The sequence below is a fragment of the Vicia villosa genome, unplaced genomic scaffold (assembly GCF_029867415.1).
Source record: "Vicia villosa cultivar HV-30 ecotype Madison, WI unplaced genomic scaffold, Vvil1.0 ctg.000175F_1_1, whole genome shotgun sequence".
Taxonomy (NCBI): domain Eukaryota; kingdom Viridiplantae; phylum Streptophyta; class Magnoliopsida; order Fabales; family Fabaceae; genus Vicia; species Vicia villosa.
In genome coordinates, this window is record NW_026705050.1 from 359,915 (window position 1) to 375,441 (window position 15,527).

Below are 15,527 nucleotides of genomic sequence, written 5' to 3' on the forward strand. Positions count from 1 at the left end.
AATGAAAAGATCAATATGAACATATCTTAGTTTCAACATCATCATCGATCCTATCTTTCGCTTGCTAATCCTTTTTTAGTGTCTTCTTCTATATAGTTTCTGTTGAAGCCTTCATCAACGGAAGTTGTTGATGAATCGTCGTCCCCTGCGTCAAAGAACAGGCCCACTTCGCAAGTTACAAATTCTCCATTTGGTAGCTTGCCATCTTCAACCTCTTTTGGAGCAAAGTTTTCTATAAAATTGCATGCTAACAACTACTTGCTTCATAACCAATAAGTTGAAGGTGTGATCCTAACGCATGAGCTCTATGATTATGTTGTCAATCCGAAGATCCTTATGTTTAAAACATTTGAAGATCACCTTAGCAACATCATTTTATAGGAGTATGGGACTTGGATAGTCCAAGATCATGCTCTTTTTACGTGGTTGCTTTCGACAGTTTTAGAAATTATGCTATCACATCTTCTCATGTGAAAATGATAGTATGAAGTGTGTGACAAAGTTCATAAACACTTCATTGCAATCATGAAAGCTCTGATCAAAGCTATTTTTTTGGGTCCAAACTTAGTATCGTGGAGCTCCAAAAAGCAATCTTTAGTTGTTAGGTCTAGTGATGAACTTGAGTATCAGGAACTTGCACGCACTACTTGTGAACTTATGTGGTTAAAATTTCTCTTATCTTAATTATGCATTCCTTCTTCCCTCCCACTTTACTATGTGACAACCTCAGTGTTGTTCATTTATCATACAAATGTGTTATGCATTGTGGCAAAAAGCACATTGAGATGGACATTCATTTTGTTAGAGATAACGTTTACACTCACTAGGCATTTAGGCTTTAGAGCCTTTCGAGATCTTAGAGTTAAGCTCATAGTTGGTTTGTAATCACCTTGTGCTTGAGGAAAAATATTACAAGTATTAATTTTTGCAATCTATTAGTCTAGTACTCAATTCAGTTAGTTGTTCTTATTTCAAGGTTATGGTCAGTTGTTATGATAGTTAGTCGTTAGTTTGATTAAGATATTATGATAGTTAGAAGTCAACCAACTTTTAACTCATATTGGATACTAAATCAATTGTAGAAGTCAACTAACTTTTAACTCTCTTATATATTGGATGTTAGATCGATTGTAGAAGTCAACCAACTTCTAACTCTCTTATATATTAGAAGCTGGATCAGTTGTAAATCAAAGCTTTGAATAAATACAAAATAATTATGAGATTCACATTAGCATATCTTAGCTTCTAACACGTAGAAAAAATAAGTTAATTGAAGAATTGTAGAATATTGATGAGAAACATTTTAATTTATCATTGATGAGGACTTTGAGAATGTGTGTGTTTTTTATTAGCTTCTTTTAAATACTAATCTGATCTACAAACCAATAATATCATGACTCAATGATAAGGAGAAATGTTATTTTGACATCGTATATAAATAAAGTATACATATAATTTTGTTTTTTAACTAGAATTCTCTCCTTCTATATGTCACGTCAATAATTATAAATGATGTATTTTTATAGGGTGTTAAAATATATTATCTATTTCAGTGTTAAAATAACACTACTCAAAGGATAATAAGTGTTTCATTCTTGCAAAAAGTTATCGCAAACTTATTTTCTAACAAAAACAATTTTAGCTTTGTATGACACCACTAATTACATTGTAATATTTTATAACAAATTATTATAAATTAAAACGAAAATTTAAAAATTATTTGTCCGCTAGTTAGAAATCTAGTTTATATTGAAAACTAGGGGCATACTCGTGCGTTCGCACGAGTACTGTTCTGTTACGCGCATTTGTTTCTAAAATATGATAAAAATAGAAGAAAAAAATTGCTTAATCAAAAGAATTTATTATTTTTAAATGAAATTAAAGAATATTTTTATTTATATTTGGATCATAAATAATATTTATATATTTTTTCAATATTATTTATGTTTTGACATAAAAATATTTAAATTAAAAATTTATTTTTCCCGTGTTTGAATTGATACATTATTTAAAATATATTTACTTTTTTCTTTAATTATAAAAAAAAATATAATCATCCATAGGAGTTGCACAAATTCTTGTCTGAATACTCGTGTTTGTACGGATACTAGTGTATTACGCGGATTTATTTCTAAAATATAATAAGAATGAAATAATATAAAGACAAAATTATTTAACCAAAAGAGTTTATTTTTTTTTTAAAAAAAAACAACATATTTTTTATGAAAAACGCATTACTTACGCAGTGGTACTGGTATAAAAATATTTGAGAGGGCAATTGTCAATGAACTATAATAAAACGTTCATATTACTAAAATATGGAGAAGAAAATTTAAAATTTTAAATATGCACAAGTATCAAATTTAGACATAATAATTTTAATGATCACAAAAAATAGTATAATTTGTAATGATCACAAAAAATAGGATAATATATTAATTGCGTTGATAACTCATTTTAAGCAAAAATAAAGGTTATTATTATTATTATTATTATTATTATTATTATTATTATTATTATTATTATTATTATTATTATTATTATTATTATTATATTTTAAGTATAAAGGTTAAAATATTATTATTTTTTTGAGTAATATTTCAAAATTTCTATTATATTAATTTTAGTGATTTCTATAATTACTCTTTTAATCTTTATCATTATCAGAATTTTGTTTATATCTTTGATTTTTCTACTAATAATTAGTTTTTGTATATTTATATTGTTTATTTTTACATGGTTAATTTATTTCTTTTAGGTTAAAAATTATTTATAAAAAATTTCAAATTGACATTTCTTTAAGTAAAATAATAGAAAAAAATTCAAGATAAACACAAATAAGAATTTTTTCACAAATATAACAATTAAAAAAAATATTAATGCTTTAAATAAAAAATAAATAAATAAATTTTGATTTTGTCTTTTTGTAATGATTTTTAAGATACAATCCTCATTCTAACAATGCATTAAATTAAATATCAAATCTTATATTTTATTATAGCTTAATATCTTTCAATACTTATTAAATTTTGTTTATTGTCACTTTATTAAAAAGAAGTATATAAAGGTAATATTAATAATAATAATAATAATAATAATAATAATAATAATAATAATAATAATAATAATAATTCAAAGGTATTGAATAATTTTTTATCTTGCAACTTTTGTTGGAATTAGACTCTCAAACCTTTGAGTAATTCCTTATCGTTAAAGATGACAATGAAGAAAATAAGAACAAAAGTAGGATTAGGGTTTGCGAAAATTAAAAGAGAAGAAGAAAGTATTTTCTGCAGAGTTTCTCTCTGCCCACAAACTGTGGAAATTCTGCTATTCACTTGCAACTGCAACTTCTGTGAATACACATTACTGACTTGATTACAAATAATGAGGGCTACCCCCTATTTATAGATTTAGGTTAGCTTTCTCCATAAGTCAAAGCCCAAAACTATAAAAGCCCAAAATACCTATTTTGGAGCTAAATCAAATCTAATCTATTTTAAATCTAAATCAAATCTATCTAGATTTAAAAACAAACTTATGTGCAACAAACTGTTACACACTTCGACACACCTTGTGTTCGAGCAACAACCTGCTTCGACACAAAGAATTACAAATTAACACACCACCTAATTCATTGTGTCTAAGCTATATACATTCATCATAGCTCTTAGTCTTCTGAATATTTCAACCATCACTCCCTTCGTCATGATATCTGCAGTCTGATTCTAAGTTCTGCAGTGTTCCAAATTCATCTTCCCTTTAGCTACCTGCTCTCGAAGATAATGGAACCTCATTTCGATGTGCTTGCTTCGACCGTGTGCTATCGGGTTCTTCGCCAGATTGATAGCTGACATGTTGTCGATCTTCATGGTAATTGCTCCATGATCTTTACCTGTTATCTCTTCGACCAAGTTCACCATCCATGTTGCTTGACATGCACAAAGAGAAGCACCTATGTACTCTGCTTCACATGATGATAATGCCACTACTGGTTCCTTTCTCGAACTCCAAGCAACTGGCGCACCACCTAGTATAAACACATAACCAGCTGTGGATTTTCGATCCTCAACATCACTACACCAACTGGAGTCGGTGTACCCCACTAATTTGCATTCTTTTCCCTTATCAGCTGCAGGAAACAGAATTCCATAGTCGAGAGTTCCTTTCAGATACCTCAGTATCCTCTTCTTCGCTGCTAGGTGTGATACCTTTGGCTTCTGCATGAATCTACTTATCATACCTACACTGTATGCTAAGTCAGGTCTTGTGTGACAAAGGTATCTCAATGACCCAATAAGTCTTCTGTATTGGGTTGGGTCGACATCCTCTTCATCTGGGTTCTTCGACAGTTGCAATCTTGTTTCAGCAGGTGTCGAATTCGAATTGCATTCTTCCATATCAAATCTCTTGAGAATTTCACTTGCATATCTTCTTTGGTGTATCATCAAACCTCTAATACTCTTGTAGAATTCGATGCCAAGGAAGTATGAAATTTCGCCCAAATCTGACATTTCAAATTCCTTGCTGAGATCACCTTTGAAGCCTTCGATCTCTTTCTTGCAACTACCTGTTATCAACAAGTCATCGACATAGAGACATAGTATAAGCAATTCACTCTTGCTTCTTCTTACATATACCCCATGTTCAGTTGTGCACTTCACAAATTCTTTCTCCCTTAGGAAATTGTCGATCTTCTTATTCCAAGCTCTTGGAGCTTGCTTCAGTCCATACAGGGCTTTATGTAGCCTGTACACTTTTCTCTCTTCGCCATGTTTCACAAACCCAACTGGTTGTGCAACATAGACTTCTTCTTCCAAGGGTTCATTCAGGAATGCACATTTAACGTCCATCTGACACATGTGCCAATTGTTCATGTTCGCCAGACCAACACCCAACCTGATCGTTTCGATCCTGGCAACAGGTGCAAAGACCTCATCGAAGTCAATTCCTTCCTTCTGAAGAAATCCTTTCGCCACAAGTCTTGCCTTGTGTCGAGTCACTTCACCTTTGAGATTACACTTCACCTTGTATACCCACTTCACATCAATTGCCTTCTTGCCTTGAGGTAATTCGACAAGTGACCAAGTATTGTTGTCTTCGATGGACTTCAATTCTTCATTCATAGCTTTCACCCACTTCGAATCTTTCAATGCCTCAGTTGCATTGACAGGTTCGACATCTGCGTAGAAAGCATAATGTACCAGCTCACCTTCATCATTGACTACATCATCTGATGTAATCACACATTCTTGCAACCTTGCAGGCATGTGTCTTGTTCTCTGAGGTCTGCCTGGGCCTGCATCACCTCTGACTTCTTCTTGTCGAACTTCTTCTCTTTCGACTTCAGTAGCTGGTTCGTCATAAATATTCTCACTGAATCCTTCTTGACATTTTCAGTCCAATCCCATTCTTTAAGCTCATCTATGATCACGTCCCTACTTATCACTACTTGCTTGTTCACTGGGTCGAACAACTTGTATCCTCCAGTCGAATGATATCCTATAAGAATCATTTGACTCGACTTATCATCAAGTTTTCTTCTTAACTGATCTGGCACATGTCTATGTGCTATAGATCCAAATACCTTCAGATGACTCAAGCTAGGCTTCACACCAGACCAACATTCTTCTTGAGTAATTCCTTCTAGCTTCTTTGTCGGACATCTGTTTAGAATGTATGTTGCAGTCGACACTGCTTCTCCCCAAAATTCTTTAGGTAAATGCTTGACTTTCAACATACTTATCACCATATTCATGATGGTTCGATTCTTCCTTTCTGCAGTTCCAGTCTGCTGTGGAGTGTAGGGTGGCCCCACCTCATGCACAATCCCTTCTTTCTCATATAACATGTCGAAGTCTTTCGAAACATATTCTCCACCACTATCAGTTCTCAAAACCTTGAGCTTTCGACCACTTTGTCTTTCGACCATAGATTTGAACTTGACAAATACCTCGATCACTTCACTTTTCTTCTTGATCAGGTAAGTCCATAGTTTTCGACTGAAATCATCTATGAATGTAACAAAGTATTTGTTACCTCCATTCGAATCCACCTGGATTGGTCCACATACATCAGAGTATATGACATCAAGGATTGCCTTCGACTTGCTTCCTGCATCCTTGTTGAAGTTATTCTTGTGTTGCTTTGCCTGCACACATTCTTCACACACTTCTCTTGGAATTTCGATTTCTGGTAACCCTGAAACCATATTTCTTCTTTTCAACTCTCTGATGTCATTGAAATTGAGATGGCCTAGTCGATAGTGCCATATCCATTCATCTCTGCTAGCTGCAGTTGCAAGACACTCGTGCTCCATCACATTGAGTTCGATCTTGAAGGTTCTATTCTGTGACATAGGAGCCTTCAAGATTAACCTCCCACTTGCATCGACAACTCTCATCATCTTGTCTTCGATCGAAACTTTGTAATTCTTTTCGACCAACTGCCCAATGCTGAGTAAGTTGCTCTTCATGCCTGGTATGTACAACACATTGGAAATTACTAACCTCTTTCCATCTTTCCTCGTAATCATTACATCACCAATACCTTCAGCTACTAGAGTATTGTCATTTGCAAATTTCACCATGTTCTTTATTGAGGGTTTTATGTTGACAAACCAATCTTTTCTTCCAGACATATGCGATGAGCATCCTGAATCCAAGTACCATTGATCCTTGAATTTATTTTCATCTTTTGTTGTGACCATCAGAAACATCTCTTCTTCTTCTTGTTTTGCAAGCTTTGCATCACTTTCTTGACTTTTATTCTTTTCTGGACAAGCTGTCGAATAGTGACCATACTTCTGACAGTTGAAACATTGAATGTGACTCTTGTCAGGCTTTCGACCACCACCTCTTCCTCTACCTGCAGCACCACCTCTTTGGTTGCCTTGGTAAGAGGGCTTTCTTTGATTCGACCAATTTCCTTCTTGCTGATTTCGACCAGTCGAATTGTTGTAGCCACCTCTACCTTTATTTCCTGTCCAGCTTCCTTTGTCTTTCTTTTCGTTTGCTGACTGAGCCTGCAGAGCCACATCGCTCTTCGACTTGCCCGCAGCTCTTTCAGCCATTCTTTGTTCATGAGATTCAAGCGTCCCTTGAAGCTCTTCTTTTGTCAACTTCGACAAGTCCTTCGACTCTTCTATGGCTACCACGATGTGGTCGAACTTAGGGGATAACGACCTCAAGATCTTTGAAACAACAGCTCTTGTTGTTAATACTTCTCCACATGTCTTGATTTGATTAACTAGTTTTGTATCCCTAGTGAAGAAATCAGTTACGCTTTCGCTATCTTCCATCTGAAGCAATTCATACGTTTTATTGTGTGTTTGTAACCTCACCTCTTTCACCTTTTCTGCACCTCCAAAAGATTTTTCAAGAATCTCCCAAGCTTCTTTTGAAGATTCTATATCACTAACCTTTTCAAAGTTATCTGGACTCAGACATTGATGGATTATGAAGAGAGCTTTATAATCTTTCTTCTTCAATTCTTTATGTGCAGCCTTTTCTTCCTCCTTCGCACCTTCTGCAAGCGGTTCTATCCCTTCTTTTACAAGATCCCAAAGATCTTGACAACAGAATACAACCTTCATCTGCTTGCACCAATTCTCATAGTTATCTCCTTTCAGAATTGGTAGTGTTGCTGGAAAATGCCCATTCGGATGGTTCATTGCCATCGCCATTCTTCTTGCCTTGAATCGATTAACCGGAGCTCTAGATACCAGATGTTGGAATTAGACTCTCAAACCTTTGAGTAATTCCTTATTGTTAAAGATGACAATGAAGAAAATAAGAACAAAAGTAGGATTAGGGTTTGCGGAAATTAAATGAGAAGAAGAAAGTATTTTCTGCAGAGTTTCTCTCTACCCACAAACTGTGGAAATTCTGTTATTCACTTGCAACTGCAACTTCTGTGAATACACATTATTGACTTGATTACAAATAATGAGGGTTACTCCCTATTTATAGATTTAGGTTAGTTTTCTCCCTAAGCCAAAGCCCAAAACTATAAAAGCCCAAAATACTTATTTTGGAGCTAAATCAAATCTAATCTATTTTAAATCTAAATCAAATCTATCTAGATTTAAAAACAAACTTATGTGCAACAAACTGTTACACACTTTTAATCTTTTTTTATAAATAAATATAATTCTTAAATGTATTTAAATATACAGTAAATATCTTTTAATCATTCATTTATTTCTAAAAATTTTAAATCTTTAAATTTTTTTAAATTTTAAATTTTTAAATCTTAAAATTATTTTTATATTTTAATTTTAGTACTTCTATATATTGCAAAATATTATAACAAAAGCATTCTTTGAATTCGTTGTTTTTTTTTTTTATTGTGTCATTTATGTTATTCATTTTAATTGTAAACTATCTATTTTTCAACCAAACAGCATTCCAACAAAGTACATAATCCAATGAAGTGGGAACTCAAATTTTTTTTTTTGGAAAAGCAAAAGTATATTAATGAAATTACCATGCACAAGCAGAGCCATAAAGTTTTAAAGTTACAATTCTCTTGTACTCCCACCAAAACCAATACAAATAGACAATAATATAGAGTTCCAAATACAATCAAATTCTTAATACTAAAACTACAGTCACCACTGCCAAGTGCTAAATTCTGCAGAATAAAAACCTTAACAGTCACCAATACCAGACTGAATCTGTAACAAAAACAATCTAGCAGAGCAAACCCACTTGAAATAGAATTGATCAGACGCGGAATCTCTAAAAAATCAGCGGACACAATACTGCAGTCATAGATATAATACTGCAGCGCCTTGGTTATTCAAAGAAAATCTGTCACAGCTCCACCTTTGACGATGTATCCGAGTGATAGACCCAACCGCTGCGATAATATTTGAACATCAGAGCAAGCTGCATGCAGAATGCCACAGCTTAGAAGAATGCCACAACTCAATTAAGTTTATATGTCAGTATCAGTATCCAAGTAGCAAGAATCGTCATTGTGAAACTAACTGATAAATAATCATCTATTTCAAATTTAATAAACTTGTCAACTTAGAAGATTGTTTATTTCATGAGAAATATCCTGTAAAATCCGACATGTTTATACAGCTGTTGGTCACAGAAGGAAAAAAACTACAATAAAAGGAAAAGGCACAAATTAAGGTCTTGAACTTGAACGGATTCCCAGTTTCGCGATGGTACAACCTTGTATTTAAAGGAAACATTGAAACACTGACAATAGTTACCTAAACGCCGACCAGTTTCCTCGATTCTTTCAGCTGGCCGAAAGCCAGCTTGGGGATACTCTATTCCGGTGATGTGAAGCTTGGTATGCTTTCTAGTAATCAGCAACATTAATCATCTTCTGGCTCATATATAATATCTGTGTACCAGTACCGACACAAACCATACGTGCTTCAATGCATCCACAAAGTAACGAGCCAACTTCTGAGAAGCATCACCCGAAGGAGAAGAATGCTGCCTAATCTGCTTAAACAATTCATTAGCGGTCCGATTATCATTAACAGACACAGCTTGTGCACCAATAACCAAAAGAGTCTTTAAATCCACAGTTTGTCAAATATGATTTTTACTCAAATAATTCTACTGTGAAGATCCAAACTAACAGTAATTAGTAAACCACAAAACATGGATCAAATCATAGACATAGAGATAAAAAAGAGCATTCCCGTATTTGTTTCCAGCCGATTATAGTTCAGAGAAATGTATCAAACATGACGAGACACTGATAATTACTTGAGAAAATAATACAATTGAGTGTAATTACACGTGTTTTTATCATGTTAGAGCATAAATATTGGGGGTGGTATTTGCCACATGTACCACTTGTGTCATAATGGTATGGATAATTGAATGCAAATGGTGTAGTATTACATAGCCACCGTATCCAAATAATGCTACGGTGTTTTTCAAAGTTTTAGTGTATATTGTGTGATTAGTGGGACCCATTTTAAAGTTTTAGATGGGTAGTATGGATATTTACAAATTTTAATTAGGTGAAATAATATATTATATTAAGTAGGGCCCATTTATACTACCAAATTGGGTGGTATGGATGTGGATGCTCTTAGTGCCTAATTGAGAGGAGAGAGAGATGAAACCTTGTGAACATCTTCTAATTGAACAACACATTCTCTAACAGCAATGAGGTCTATGGTCTGCAACATAAATACATAAATTTATGCCTATAATTAAGCCTATTTTCTTCCAACTTTTTCAAGAATAAGCAATTTGGGAATGTTACTAAGATTCATACCCTTCTCCATAGTTATAGATGTCATGTGACATCTTGAAGAAAAGCTCAGGTTGAAGACCTTTGTAAGGCTGAATTAATTCACAGTTCCCGTAAACCAATGACGATGAGTTAGGACAATCACCACCAGAGTTGATTTCAGGTGCTGCTGCTGATGCTGGAAAGTTGCAGAATCCATCTTCCCAAACCAATATCATGTGCATGCATAATAAACACCAATACAAACTTTTCATTTCCAAACACATGATGACAACAATATAAAAAATATCATTACGGATTCCTTCTGTTTGTAACCTTCATGTCTCGTTGCTAACTTAAGCATTAGAAATCCATGCTTCCTTCAATATAGAAATCCATGCTTCCTTCAATATAGAAATCTTTCAAATATTATTTACCGTAATGCAAGTATAGTGTGTTGTGCAGCTTAATCATAAAAGATATATCTAGTCGGTAAATCCATAGAATGTAAGCCAAGTTTGGGGAATGAACATTATCGGATATCAGACAACAATGGTTAAAGAAATTATTATTACTATTTAAATGGAGAAAGTTTAAGTATAAACCCAATTCGTTGATTGAGTCAACAATATGGAACATGATAAAATCACCCGTTCTTATATACCTTCTTTTGCTCAGCCACAACTTTGAAATGCCAAAACAAACTCTCAACTTGGTCGTCTTTAAGTTCGTATCCAAGCTGAAACAACAGAGAGTAACTCATAAAACTAAAGAAATCATTCAAAGGACCATTAGCCACAATAAAAATGTATGTATACCTCTTCAAGTCGCTTTCTCAGAGCATGGCGTCCGGTGCATCATTAGGAGCACAAGTTTTTGTTTGGAGTACAAATTGTAAGTGTGGTCGACCGTTAACATTGAATCGAATATCGGCATATATGTTGTCGACACAACGATGTGTTTATCAGTTCCCTGTGACAGAAAGAAAATTATATACCCTATCATAAACCAAGCTATTAACACCAAAATCATTGTTCCAACCAGAAAGCTAAAACATTGGAATACTATTCCACTGGTATTTTAAGCGGTTCGATATAAATGCACATCATACGCAGTCAAACAACAACAACAAAATGCACATGAAAGGCTGCCCTGAATGCTGCAGCATTGATTCAAATCAGGCTCGAAACATCGATAGAAACATTCAGCCTCAGGCTACAGATTACTTGATGCGATAGAAATCAGATGCAAAGCTACGCTATCTGATGAGCGAAGGAGCTGCGACCAACTGATAATCCCCTCAATTGATCATTCAAACAAATCCTCAATCGAATCGAACCTCCCTTGGACCCGATCAATGACACCTAACTTAGAATTAACCTGTTGATTTGAACTTGGCATATTGATGCTTTGACCCAGACTTTGGTTTCTCACAATTAATAGCCGCACACGCCAGGACATGCCCGCTGATTCAAACACCATCGATCTTAATAAAGAAAGTAATTTTTACCAGATTTTTAGTGGCTGTAATTAGTGGCCACTACAATTGTTATTGTTACAATCAAAGAAAGCCATTTACTGATTTTTAAACAATTATTACCAGATTAATATCTCCACTGAGAGTTCCCACTGACATCCATTAATCTAGATTGTCTATTCTTCATATCTAGTTCCAGCTGCAACAAATAAGTATTTTTCTACATAACCAATGAAATCATTAGAAACTAATAAAACAATTATTAAACCACCATAACAGCAAAGTAATTGGAAATAGTGAATACCTGAGCATTAGTTTCGGAAGTTAATTTAGCAGCAGAAGTATTTGAACATGCTTTCACAACCAATTTTCAAGAAAGGATAGTAGAATGAAACAATCTCAAAACAGACAGTGTCGATAAAACTAAAAGATCTAGAATGCATAGTCATACTTCATTGGTTAGTCCCTTTTCAAGATAAAGTGGTATAGGGAAATAAGGGTCATCCTCCCCAGTATAGCAATGTGTTCAAATTAATATCATCCGAAAGAGATCGAAAATTTGTCACTGCAATTTCACCTTTTTAAGAGATTGACCACCTTTGATCAGAAGATCGGACGGCAACTGTCGTATAAGCACAAAAAGTTGCAACTGGTGCTGTCGTGTCAGGCAAAAAAGCGTTGACAGAAAAATTGTAACTTTAAAACCAGTGAGAAATGGTTTAATTAACAATTGTTATTCTAGTACAACGGGTTTGATTCACATTTGAGAAAAATGGTTTTATATTATAGATTTAAATTAGACGAAGGGAAATCTATATTGTTGCAAAAGTATGTGATTGTTTTGACAAAGTCTTACCTAATGTGTTTATAGTGAAGACAGTGTTTAGTAGTTAAATAACACCAAGATAATCAACATTTTGTTCTTAGCATACTTAGTACAAATGGTCTTGAAAATGGTTTAGTTAACAATTCTTATTCTAGTACAACGGGTTTGATTCACATTTGAGGATCACTTTTATGAAATAAGCACAAACATGATCAATTGTTTCCACCTTAAACGGCACCCTTCATCAATATCTAAATAATTTGACAAATGAATGTTGAAACAGAACTCAGCATGACATACTACAGGGGAATAATCAAATACTAACAAACATTCTCATTGATGGTGGCTCATTACAACAACCATTAATGGTTAATGTCATATATAACTGAAGATACAAACATAAATACATTTTTAAGTGCATATGAAATCTCTTACTCAACATTCATTACACCACTGGCAATAAGGTTTTGCCTAAACATTTACCGACAGAAAGTGAAGAACATGTCATCTATACTTCTTCATTTGATTTCAACATCTGTTTACTCACTGTTTAAACTGCTTTATACACCAAGAATGATCCAGTGCCAGAGTAACTACAGGCTAATGCCTTCCCAACCGAGGTTGGTAGAGAAAATGCTAGCTGAGGACGTTCAAGCTCATCTGTGCAGAAACTTTTCCTGTTATAAATTTAGTGCAGAAAAAAATTGAATCAACTAGCCGGAAATTGAACAAAGAATAATAAACCAATTAACACTAATTCAAAATAGTTAGTACTATGTCTAAATGCTTAAAAGATGTGATATTACTTCATTGCTTGTGTAGTATTTGAATCCAATTGTTGTTATTGTCTCTCAAATCTATGTACTATTCAGACATTGCAGGGTACTATTTCCATGAGAAACAACTAAACCAAGTTTTGTTTACCTCACGGCATCCAGCAATTGGCTAGCAATGTGTTTTCTTCTGTTGGAGGGAGTGACCCAAATGGCTCTAATGCCACAAACAGCAGCAACAGGTTTGCTTTCACATACAATCGCCCTACCATCCATAGAATCACTCACATTCACTTTCGCAGCTCTTTTTCCAACTTCCCTTTGAAAAACGATATTCCCAAACTGGAGAGTGGTTGGAGACAGCTTCTTCTCCCTTTTCTTTGCGCTAGCTGATTGTCCGTCATCTGAGCAAGACAAAACAGGAAATGCTTCTTTGATTGGTTCTGCAATCACGCACCCAACAACCTTCTGGAGAGAAATGAACAAATAAACCTGTATATGTACAAACATGCCCATCAATAATGTATAAAACAGCCTAACATGATGTTTTTCACATATGTTAAAAACAACATAGTCATTATAAGGAAAACTTTCGGAGTTGGAATAGTAACAAATATTCATTGCTTATAAATTATAATATGCAGAACTTAACCCTTACATCTTAACTTTATTTATTTAAGAACCTCTCTCAGGTCTCATTTGATATCTATGAATATCTACACCTTTAAAAGCATCTCTCCATAAATGAATAATCATAAACTTGTTTTAATCTAGAAACTTAAATATGGGCTTGGTCTTGCATTGAACAAAACTGACCGTGGTATAAAGTGTTAGGGATATTCATATAACACTGAGTTGAACAATACATATAACAGTAAAAAAAACAATTTTGAAGGCAAAAGCTCCAAAGTCTATCTTCAGGTTAGAATCAATTCTACTCAAGCATATTCAAATATGTTAAAATCAAGAATAAATCAATTTAAGCTAATGTGATTGAGACTACCAGACACACTTATATAATTCAAAATTCAATCTAAACAGTACCAAAATCTAAATCTAAACTGCAAGTAAGTTTTTTGAGGTGAAGTAGAACATTATCCACCTTACAGTGTTGATTCGCTATCCATCCACTTCCCATCTCAATTTCCATCATCTTCACAACTTCTTGAACCTGCCATAACAACAATTTCACAAGAACCCATTCAACACTTCAAAACCCAACAATTCATCAGAAATGGGGATAAATCTTAAAATCAATAAATAAATAAATAACCTTGTTCCTGTGAGAAGACGGATCATTCTCCAACACCATAATAACTCGACCACTTTTATCAGAAGAAACAACCCTTTCATTATTCCAACCCTAAACAAAAAATAATTAAATAATCAATTGACAGAGGAATCAAATAATAGAGATGAGAAAAGGGGAATTTGAATTTAGTTATTACTCTGAATTGGATTCCTTGCGTATAACGTTTGTGAAATTGAACGTGTAATTTCTCGTCTTCGACGTCTCCGGGAGTGAACTCAATACCACAAGTGGAACACGCGCGTAACAGAAAATCGGATTGACCTAATTCCAAATGGAACTGAGCGTAGCTTCTCTTCTTGTTCTTGACTACTACTGGTTTATCGATTACAGTGGGAGGTGAAGGAGTTGGATTAGGGTTTCGACGAGTTCGGGTGTAAGTGTTGATGATAGTGTGTTGATTGGTCTCCCAGTTCCAATTGGCCAAATCATCATCGTCGTCGGTGGCGGTGGCGGCGGGAGGAGGGGGATCGGAGGGAGATTTGAAAAAATTGTTGATCTTAGATTGCATCTGCGAAACGCTGTGTTAAACAAGTTGGCTTTTCTGTTTTCACGATTCTGAAAAGTTACCCTTGCTACCTAGTTGAAGATTCGTTTTAAGCGGGAATTCTGTAGCGCCAAAAAGAAAATTCCCAAAATCAAATACCACCAAAGTACTTATTTATATTAGCCGCTTAAATTTTCACTATTTTCTTTTTTAGTTTTTTTATTTAAGATTAAATTTTAACTAGACACCCGTGCGATGCACGGATATATTCAATTGAATTATTATTAATAATTATTATATTTTTTAAAATGATTTTGAATATATTGATATACATGTTTTATTATTTTGTAGCAACTACTTAAATTAAAAGTTATATAAATTATCAAATTGATAAAATAGACCATTTATGAGAGTTATTGTGTAAAAAAAAATATTTTAAA

General features: G+C 33.9%; 1 protein-coding gene and 1 long non-coding RNA gene across 2 annotated transcripts; both read right to left on the reverse strand.

Annotated features, from left to right (window-relative positions):
• Nucleotides 1-8,540: 8,540 nt before the first annotated feature.
• On the reverse strand, nt 8,541-12,598 carry LOC131624924 (uncharacterized). The gene is made up of 7 exons (XR_009290687.1): nt 11,034-12,598; nt 10,880-10,954; nt 10,532-10,619; nt 10,261-10,435; nt 10,106-10,162; nt 9,230-9,470; nt 8,541-8,891 (listed from the first exon to the last, which is right to left on the reverse strand). It is a non-coding gene; the product is annotated as an uncharacterized LOC131624924 (long non-coding RNA).
• A 194-nt stretch (nt 12,599-12,792) lies between these two features.
• LOC131624925 (protein CHROMOSOME TRANSMISSION FIDELITY 7-like) lies at nt 12,793-15,208 on the reverse strand. The gene is made up of 5 exons (XM_058895850.1): nt 14,740-15,208; nt 14,565-14,654; nt 14,394-14,462; nt 13,443-13,783; nt 12,793-13,195 (listed from the first exon to the last, which is right to left on the reverse strand). Exons 1-5 carry the CDS (start codon nt 15,109-15,111, stop codon nt 13,069-13,071), a joined length of 999 nt encoding a protein of 332 aa, XP_058751833.1. The 5' UTR covers nt 15,112-15,208; the 3' UTR covers nt 12,793-13,068.
• Between the last annotated feature and the right edge of the window lie 319 nt (nt 15,209-15,527).

Bases quoted from the DNA above. Each gene is read 5' to 3' on its own strand.
- LOC131624925 (XM_058895850.1), bottom strand. From the start codon at position 15,111: ATGCAATCTAAGATCAACAATTTTTTCAAATCTCCCTCCGATCCCCCT. The intron at 14,655-14,739 runs GTAATAACTAAA...TTTTTTGTTTAG, and splicing joins CGCAAGGAATCCAATTCAGA to GGTTGGAATAATGAAAGGGT. The intron at 14,463-14,564 runs GTTATTTATTTA...TTGTTATGGCAG, and splicing joins CGTCTTCTCACAGGAACAAG to GTTCAAGAAGTTGTGAAGAT.